The sequence below is a fragment of the Grammomys surdaster genome, unplaced genomic scaffold, assembly GCF_004785775.1.
Source record: "Grammomys surdaster isolate TR1022 unplaced genomic scaffold, NIH_TR_1.0 396, whole genome shotgun sequence".
Taxonomy (NCBI): domain Eukaryota; kingdom Metazoa; phylum Chordata; class Mammalia; order Rodentia; family Muridae; genus Grammomys; species Grammomys surdaster.
This window is the reverse complement of record NW_021604815.1, coordinates 536,249-545,511: the sequence shown is the minus strand read 5'-3', so window position 1 is coordinate 545,511 and position 9,263 is coordinate 536,249. Positions and strand designations below refer to the sequence as shown.

Sequence of the window (9,263 nt, the reverse complement as noted above, 5' to 3'; positions counted from 1 at the left end):
GACGCCCGACTTGTGCGCCCGGGAAACCCCGTCGTTCCCTTTCCCCTGGCTGGCAGCGCGGAGGCCGCACGGTAAGCGAGGGCTCTTGGTCGCGGCTGTGCGCGGGGCCACGGGGCCGTGCTAGCTGTGCCCAAGAGCTCGTGCCGGGGACTGCGGGAAGCCCGGCGCGGGGTCGCTCCGCCCTCTGGAGCCGCGGCCACGTGCGAGCGGCAGGCCCGGACATGCCTGATCGCCCCAATCGGGGAGCCCGGAGGGGTTAGGTGGGCAGCGGAGGGGTGAACGGGGCGCCCGGAACGTGGGCTGACGGAGAGGGCGGTGGAGGACAATCCCACGCGGTCACCACGCCGCGGGGTTGCGATCCGCATGGCGTGGGCACCCGGCAACTCTGCCGGACCCACATGAGCCGAGCTGCAGTTGGAGGGACGTGAGGCTTGGGTGGATGCTGGGGCTCCGGGCTGGATGGCGGAGCAGCAGGGCTGCCCGGCCCCGCGGCGGGGGTTTGCAGCCAGCCTGACATCGGCATGCTTGCCCTTTTCTCAGATGCCTGGAGTTACTGTAAAAGACGTTAACCAGCAGGAGTTCGTCAGAGCTTTGGCAGCCTTCCTCAAAAAGTAAGTGTTGGACCTGAGGCCTGACCCCTGTGAGCTGTGACCCGCGTGGGTCACTGGTGCGGCTGGCCACTTGTTGGGCTTTTTGTGGATTTAGGTCTACGGTGACCATGCTTCCTTCCTTTCTAGCCTGTTTGTTCATATGCTAGTATCTTGCTTTTTTTTTTTCCCAACCTTGTTAAGGGGGAAAAGGTTGGGAGATCTGAAGTAATCTTTGGAAATTTCCTCACATGTGCTTTTCTCAATTCTCTTGGTCCTAGGTCCGGGAAGCTTAAAGTCCCTGAATGGGTGGACACAGTCAAGCTCGCCAAACATAAAGAGCTCGCCCCATACGATGAGAACTGGTTCTACACACGAGCTGGTAAGAACTGGGGCCTTTGGTTTGGAGTGGGAACCTGGGCGATCCCAGGCAGGGACCCTGCCAACCCTCCCAACTGCACTAGGAGGCAGACCTCGTGAATTAATAGCTGTAGCTTTAAACTAGGAAGGGAGTCTGAGGGCAAATGGGTGTCCACGTCTTTGCTTGCTTGAGAGTCTTTGCTTTCTGTGTCCATGGTGTGGCATTTAGATTTAATACCTCTTATCAAGTCCTGTCTAAACTCGGAGTTGGGGGGGGGTCGATGCTGGGTTGTGCCAGGGTTGCAGTCCATGTTCAGGCCTTTGCTGGGGGCCCCCGGCCTGAGAACTCGCCCGGTTGTGGGAAATGCGTTGCTGTCCACTTCAGAACGTGAAGCAGTTTATAATCTATATTAAATGTCCACGGGATCCACTTTGTTTCAGGCTTTGGCATGGGCACAGGGACCACCATGACTCAACACAGCCTCTGAAAACCAAAAGGTCAATTCCACAGTGTGGGAAAAGGTCGGTGCTTCCACCTGCCAGCACAGTTTTAAGGAGGAGGGTGACGTAGGAAAGGGGGCTGAGGTATAGCTGAGGATGTGCACTTCACACCCCTTCTTGGAAGCAATCATACAGTAACGCTGACAGTGCCCCAGTGGTGGGTTAGGGCAGCTGGAGTCAGAACTGCTAGAGGAAAGATACTGGATTTCTTCAGGTAGAGTGGCATACATGCTTTGTGGTCCCTGCCTGCAGGACAGAATTGGTTGTCTAGTTTTCACAGTTGGTATGGGGGGGGGCTGCCATGTCCAGGGTCCACCAGCTAGTGATGTGACCACCATCCTTGTCACTGTGCTGGTTTGTGATTTTTGAAAGTCACTGTATACATGCTGTTTGGCTTGGAATTTGCCAAGTGGACCGGGCTGGCTTCTGCCTCCACCTCCCAAGTACTGAGGATTGACTTCAGCTCTGTATGTTCTAGACAGACACTGAGCTGTATCCCAAGTGGGATGGGGTGTGTAGGGCCAGACTGATGGTGTGCGCTTGTATTCCAGACACCTTCTGCTAGCTGCTGGTCTTCTTTCCTGAACTGCAGAAGTCCTTTTCCCCCTTTTTTTAACTTTTCCTAGCTACTCTGTTTGGGCTCTAGACCTTTCTATTCTACAGTCTAATGGGTTCCTGTCTGCTTCGGCCTCAAAACCTTTACGCTCTTACAGACTTTAACCATTGTCATAACAACAGTGAAGAACAGGGTGCAGAGGTGCCATTGCTTTCTTCCAAGATAGGCTAGTTCTGTTCAGAATTGGTTTTCAGACTATATTTGCAGTTTTCTCTGGATAATTAGGAGCTGGCCTGTTCTGCTGCCAGTTACATTTGGGGCTACAGTGCATGGGGCAGCAGGCTTGTTTGTCTTAGGTCATGAGAAAGGGCTCTGACAGAAGGATGGGCCTCCTGGGTTGATGTGTATATGGGCAGGGCTGTGGGCATGGAGGCCTGAGGTGTTGAGCTAGGACCAGAGGGCTTGTTGAGAGTTCAGTGTAACTGTTGTGGGAAACCAGTTGCATTGGAGAACCAATGGGCGGGTAAATTAGGGCTGGGAGAATAGATTTTCCTTAAAAGTTTAAGAGGGTTGGACAGGGGACGAACAAGGATTTTCATCCCACACTTGGTCAGGATGGGGTCACTACCCTGCACTTTGCACAAGTTCTTCTATTGTTGCTAAGCTGCAGTGCGGAGTGCCTCATGAAACCTTGGTGTGTGAGTAAGTTCAGATCCAAGGTGCCAGCCCCTCCTGGACAGCTCCCCGGTGATGAGAGGGCTGTGGAGCCCTCTGAAATGCTGGCAGCAATTCTGTGGCTTTACCTAAAGTTCTACCTTTAAAATGTACTTGAGCCAGGTCTTGTTGAGAGTAATAGAGAAGTAGTAGACTGTGTGCTGCTTACCGCCTCTAAGTAGTTTTCTTCAATCAAGGAGCGCACACATGCTCTGCAGTGTCGGTCCATGCCTTGTAATGAGCTGACAGGTAGTTCTCACTGGGTGGTCTTTCTGTGGTGCTGAAAAGGACAGTTAAAGTCACTGCAGAGGCTGGCTGGCCTTGTCGCTCGTACTTCCTCCCTGTTTGTCCACTGCAGTCGGCTACTTGGTGCTGTGCTGAGATTCAAGCGCCCACTGTGTCACAGGCAGCCTAGTGAGACCAAGGTTCTCTACCCAAAGGAAGAACAGATCGCTCAGCAGACAGGTTATGGCATGAGAGGCAGAGCATTTGAATGGGTCTTCAAGATTGGGGTTGTCTGGCAGTGTCGTCGCCTTGCAAGCAGTTGGGAAATGACTGTTAATTCTGACATTAATATGGGGCTGTGGCTTTAAAAAGAATTAAAGCAAAATGAACAGAGGCGGGCTATGGGAGCAGTGTCTTGGGTGCCAGTCCATCTGTTGCTAAATGGAACCTGGGTAGTAGTGGGTGGGTTGAGTCTTCGATAGGACTGTTCCTTCTCCGTAGGATGGAGTGCATTGCCTGGGGCCCCAGCAGCATGTGGCTCTTGGCTGTTGTGTTGCTTGGGAATGTGAAGAGAACATGGCATGGCTTCAGCTCAGTACCTTGGGTTTGGCGGAAGCTGGTTTGATGGGCCAGAAGGATGCCTACAGGATAATCTGTGCCTGCCCATGGTCGAGCCAGTGCACAGTACAAGTTTGAGGTGCCCACCACAGAAAGTGGCTGTCCTGCCATGTCCTGCCTCAAGCACGTGGATATGGTCACACTTACTGAGGTTTGTCTAGAGCACAGGCCCAGCCTTGGAAAGGGGCAAGGAACCAGGGGTGTCAAGCCCCAGTTTTGGTACATGGTCTCAGTTTCCCTTGTAAAATGAGAAGTTGTCTCATTTCACACAGTGAATGACAAGCACGTGACCTCAGATTCCCTCTTGCCCTGCCCCTAGCTTCCACAGCGCGGCACCTGTACCTCCGTGGTGGTGCAGGGGTTGGCTCCATGACCAAGATCTACGGAGGACGGCAGAGAAATGGCGTCAGGCCCAGCCACTTCAGCAGAGGCTCTAAGAGTGTGGCACGCCGGGTCCTCCAAGCCCTGGAGGGGCTGAAGATGGTGGAAAAGGACCAAGATGGGTATGCGGGGCTGTGGCTGGGCCGGGGGCGGTCATCGCCCGCTGGTGGCGTGTGGTGGGGTTGTTGGACCTCCCTACAAATGGAGGTACGGGGCCTTCAGAAAGCAACAGTGAGGGCCTCACCCGGACCTCTGGCTGACTTCCTCTGGCTCTGGGAAGGTAATTTAGTGACTGTCTGCTTTCATTAGCCTGCTCGTTAACTTTTCCCAATTGATTTTTCGAGTCTTTTGATCTAATGCTTGCACAAACGACACCCTGTCAGCTCCCAAGGGTCTCCCTCTCCTGCCCCCAGCTCGTTAGGATGCGGCTGGCTTGGGCACAGGGGGGACTTGGCAAACACAATGCCGTTCCATCACTTGGTGCTTTCTTCTGTGCACCACCCCCAGAGGTTGAGCTGTGTTCATCCAAGGGTTTTGTTTTTTGTTTGTGTACAGGGGCCGCAAGCTAACACCTCAGGGACAGAGAGATCTGGACAGGATTGCTGGACAGGTGAGGGGTGCACTTTGTGCTTCTGTTGGAGCATAGCCTGGGGAAGGGAGGGCTGGGGGTCATACTGGAAAGGGGGGGGTATGGTGTACTGTAGTTGCTGGAGACTGGGTGTCCAAGGTGGGATGGGTCTATAAACTTAGTCCTGTGGCCCCATAGAGATACTTGGTTAGGGGTTCTAGCCACTCCTCCTCCTTCTCAGTACCCTCGTACTAAGTACCAGGGTCACACTGCTTGGAATGGGGTAGAGATGCTGTGGCCGACAGGTTCAGGCCACATGAGAGTGCTGTCTCACACTAAAAAGCAGTGGTGTGAAGAGGAGATCTGGGATCTGATGAGAGTCCCATGCCTAATTTTCTCTACACTTAGACTCTGCCACCTAAGGGTCTTGGAAGGCTTTAGCCCTTAACTTGGGGTCTTAGTAGGAAGGGCCTGACCCGAACATCTGCCACAGTGGTGCGAGGGTATGAATGTAGTGAGCTGTGACAAGCCTTGACCCCATACTGATCCTCTGTCTCCCCACAGGTGGCAGCTGCCAACAAGAAGCATTAGAACAAAGGATGCTGGTTAATAAATGGCCTCATTCATAATTCTGGTCTGGATCTGGTTTTGCTTTTCAAAACGGGGTTTACCTAGGTGTTCCTGGCTCTCCTGGTGATGAGGCTGGCCTTAAACTTAGATCACCTTGACTTTGCGACCACCACCCAGCTCTGGTCTGGCTCTCTCCTTGGCTTCATTAGGAGTAGAGGAATGGGCGTTGTGCCTCTCACAAGACACCAATGGAGCTGTGGTATTCATGGTAGGGAAGCGCTCAGAAGAGAGACTTTAAAGAAAACAGTATGGTTGGGAGTGACCTTGCCTTCCCCTAAATGTCCCCTCTGTGTGCTGAAGATGAAATGGGTGCTGTATTGCAATTGAGGCATTCCTCCATCCTGTGTGTGGAACAGCCAAGTGTGGCTGAGCAGATTAAATTAGTCCATGGAACCAGGTAACTTGACGGTTGAATATGCTGGGCCTAAACCAGCTCAGTTGGGCATGGAAGCATCCCCGGTGCTAGATTTTGTCAGCCGGGCCTATATCTGCTCTACCTTGAGGGAGGGCCCTGTCTACTCCTTGTTTCCCCATTGGTAACAGGTTGATGCTGGTTAAAACTGGCTCCCAGAAGAACCCTTGTTAGTCCTTAACGGAAGTGGCTGGTGACTCTACAAGGGTATTGCTGCCTCTCCTACTGAAGTGCTTTCCAAGCAGTTTGCAGATGTTTTCCTTGCCCAGCAATCCTCTGAAGCATTTGAAAAGGCACCTGGTGGTTTGCTGAATGCTCTAGAGCTGTGAGAATCACATGGCCACTGTTGGTGCAGTCAGCCTCAGGCACCTTAACCTCGCAAAAGAAGCCCAGGCTGGCCCAGTCTGATCCTATTCTGTGGGCATGGGTGCGTTTGGTTCAGCTGAGCCCATGACAGTGGATATGCCTGGCCAAGAAGGCCTAGCTGCTGCTTTGCTGTTCAGCCACTGGGGGGCAGCTGCTAGCTACTGCTGGACAAGATAATTCCAGCTTTTCTGTTTCTGAGGAATTGCTGGGCTCAAGATCAGCTGTCCTGTATGAACAGGCACCTACTCAACACTGGGGCAGAAGTGGCACTGATCTCTTCAAAACTGCCAACTGCATTTAGTGATACTAACAACAAGCTCATAAAAGGGGGTTCGTGCCTAAATAAGTTCATAGGACCAGTCAGCTGAACTGAGGTGCAAGAAAGATCTCCCAATCTTGAAGCCATGGAATAGTTGTAATGTTTCTTAACTTACTGTGTATCCTAGAATGATCTTGAACTCCTGGACCCCGTGCCTCCACTTTCAGAGTGTTGGAATTACAATCAGCCACCACTAAGTCTAGCTGCTTGCCCTATTTTTAAATTAATGAAATATTCCAGGCATGCAAAACAGTACTTACAGCAGCCTTGCAAAAGCCCTCCGCCCATGCCTGGGAAGATGGCTCCAGGGTTTAAGAATACTTGTTCTTCCAGGAGAGCTGCGTTCGCTCACAGTATTCATGTGACTCCGCTGTAACTCCAGATCTAGGGAATGCAATGCCTCTGGCCTCGAACACTTCACTCAGGTGCACATACCCACGTGCAGAGCCACACACGTATCCACGATTAAGTAGTAAATTTTTAAAACGCCCAGCTTAAAAGGAATAATACAGGGGAGTCCGGGATGGCAGAATACACCTACAATATTGGGAAGCAAAGAGGAGAATCGAAAGTTCAAGGCCAGTCTGGTCTACATAGGGAGATCTAGCCAGAGCTCTGTGTCAAAAGGGGGGGGGGGTGTTATGCAAAAAAACAAAAATCTATTGTAACTCAGTAGCAGACCTCTTGTCTGGTACAGGAGTCCAGAGTTCCATCCTCAGCACAGAACCAAACATAAAAAGGAGTAAAGACACACACAACCACTACAAAGTCAAAATAAGGGCCTGGGGAGATGGACCTGCCACAAGGGACCATGGTGACACATGCCTTTAATCCCAGCACTTGGAGGCCGACACAGGCCGACCTCTGAATTTTAGGCCAGCCTAGTCTTCCAAGTGAGTTCCAGGACAGCCAGGGCTACACAGGGAAACAATGTCTCAAAAACCCAAAACATAAAAACCCACCTGCTGCTCTTCCAGAGGTCCCTGGTACCCTTCATCTGTATGATGTCTCTAAGTCCAGGTGGATCTGACGCCATACGTGCAGGTAAAACACCCAGGCACATAAAATGAAACTTTTTGTTTGTTTTGTTTTGAGACAGTTTCTCTGTGTAGCCATGGCTGTCCTGGAATTCACTCTGTAGACCAGGCTGGCCTCAAATCCTGCCTGCCTCTGCTGAATTTAAAAGCCCACATCAACACTACCCAGCCTTTTTTTTTTTTTTTTTAAGGTGGCTGAATCCAGCTGTGTCCTTCCCCAGCCCCACCCAGTCCTCTTGCCCAGGAGGTAAGCATGATGTGCTGTGCACATTCATCTCTACCACAGGCCTTTGTCCCCAAGCAGCATACAGTAACATTTTGCCTTTGGAAAACAAGTCAACTGCCAGGCATAGTGGCACACAGACCTTTAATCCTAGCACTTGGGAGGGAGAGGCAGGCAGATCACTGTGAGTTCGAGGCTAGCCTGGTCTACACAGTGAGTTCCAGGACAGCCAGGGCTACACAGAGAAACCCTGTCTCAAAAAAAACGAAAAAGAGAAAAATGATTCAACTGCATCATCTGTGCACCGTGCGCATGCCTGGTGCCAAAGAGGCAAGAAAAGGGTGTCAGAACCACTGGACCTGGAGTTAGCTGGGAGCTGCTATACAGGTGCTGATGATCAAACAAGGGTCATCTGGGGATGACAGGAGTAGGCCACCATATCCATCTGATGTTTTCTTTTTATTTACTTGTGTGTGTACGTACCTGTGTGCTTGCTCTCACCGGTATACAGAACTTGTACAGGCTGAAGGCAAACCTCAAATGTCTTTCTCGTTCTCCTCACTCCCACCCCCTGACCCCGCTCCTTTCATGTTCTTGTTTTGTTTTTCATGACAGGATTTTTCTGTGTAGCCTTGGCTGTCCAGGAACTCCCTCTGTAGACCATCAGTCTGGCCTTGAACTCACAGAGATCCGCCTGCCTCTGCCTCTGAGTGCTGGTGCTGGGATAAAAGGTGTGCGCCAACACTATCTGGCTTTAAAGAAATGTTTACAATGCTTGTAATTTTTTTTTAAGATTTATTTAGTGTTTATATGCATGTTTGTGAACCACCATGTGAATGATAAGACTTAAACCTAGTTCCTCATCAAGAAAAACAAGTGGTCTTAACCACTGAGCCATCCAATTCCTCGTCCCCCCCATCCCCACCCACCCCCCGTCCCCCTTTTTTCTTTTTGTGAAGTCTAAACTGGTTCTTCGGAAAGTCAGTTATGTCAGATGGCGTTTTGTTGGGGCACACAGGTGAAAGGATGTCTTGCTAAAGCAAACAAGGGAAAGACTGGTTTCCTGAAGCAGACACAGGTGAAAGGACATTTGGCTATAACAAACATGTGGAAGGACCCGTGATGAAGGGGTATAAATATGACCCAGAGACAGTGGGAGACGAGCACTGAGCCTTGGTTTGCTCTGCCTCGTTATTCTTCGCTAACTACACACCTGTATTAGTTCACCTAACACAGTGTTGTTGAGCTCAACTTGTGGTAACTCTGCCATTAAGAGAAACTTGCCCAAGAACTGCTCGTGAGGTCCTGCAGCAGCTTGCTGTTTCCACTGCCTTGTCTTAGGCCTGTTGATGAGCCTGGCAGTTTCTTCAGGATTCAGCTATGGCTGCCTGGTGTCTGCTTGCTGAAAGGACTGGACTGTGACTGCTGGTTCGTGTCTGCTGCCTGCCTGCCTAGAGGACTGTCTGCAGCTGCTGAGTCGTATTTGTGTTTGCTACGGGACTGAACTGCTGCCAAAGAAGATCGAGCTCGGCCCCAAAGAACTAATCCTGAGCAGGTCCCCCATATCCTAATAACTTTTCTCTTTCACTACCTCTGCAGGGTAGTGGGCAAGGGGAGAGGTTGAACCCTTATTAAAAGTAGGTTGCAAAAAATGTATGCCTGCATTTTTTTGAGACAGGGTTTTCCTTGTGTAGCCCTGGTTGTCTTGGAAATCGCTCTGAAGACCAGGCTGTCCTTGAACTCAGATCCGCCTGTGTCTGCCTCTG

At 51.2% G+C, this 9,263-nt stretch overlaps 1 protein-coding gene across 2 annotated transcripts; it reads left to right on the top strand.

Moving 5' to 3' along the window:
• Window positions 1-5,139, top strand: Rps19 (ribosomal protein S19). 2 transcript variants are annotated; one of them, XM_028781333.1, is made up of 6 exons: window positions 1-71; window positions 541-611; window positions 869-969; window positions 3,881-4,064; window positions 4,498-4,552; window positions 5,075-5,139. In XM_028781333.1, the coding sequence occupies exons 2-6, from the start codon at window positions 541-543 to the stop codon at window positions 5,099-5,101; spliced, it is 438 nt and encodes a 145-aa protein (XP_028637166.1). In that variant the 5' UTR covers window positions 1-71; the 3' UTR covers window positions 5,102-5,139. The 2 variants fall into 2 exon arrangements, with proteins under 2 accessions (XP_028637166.1, XP_028637168.1); XM_028781335.1 differs by lacking the exon at window positions 1-71 and adding an exon at window positions 80-260.
• Window positions 5,140-9,263: the final 4,124 nt, after the last annotated feature.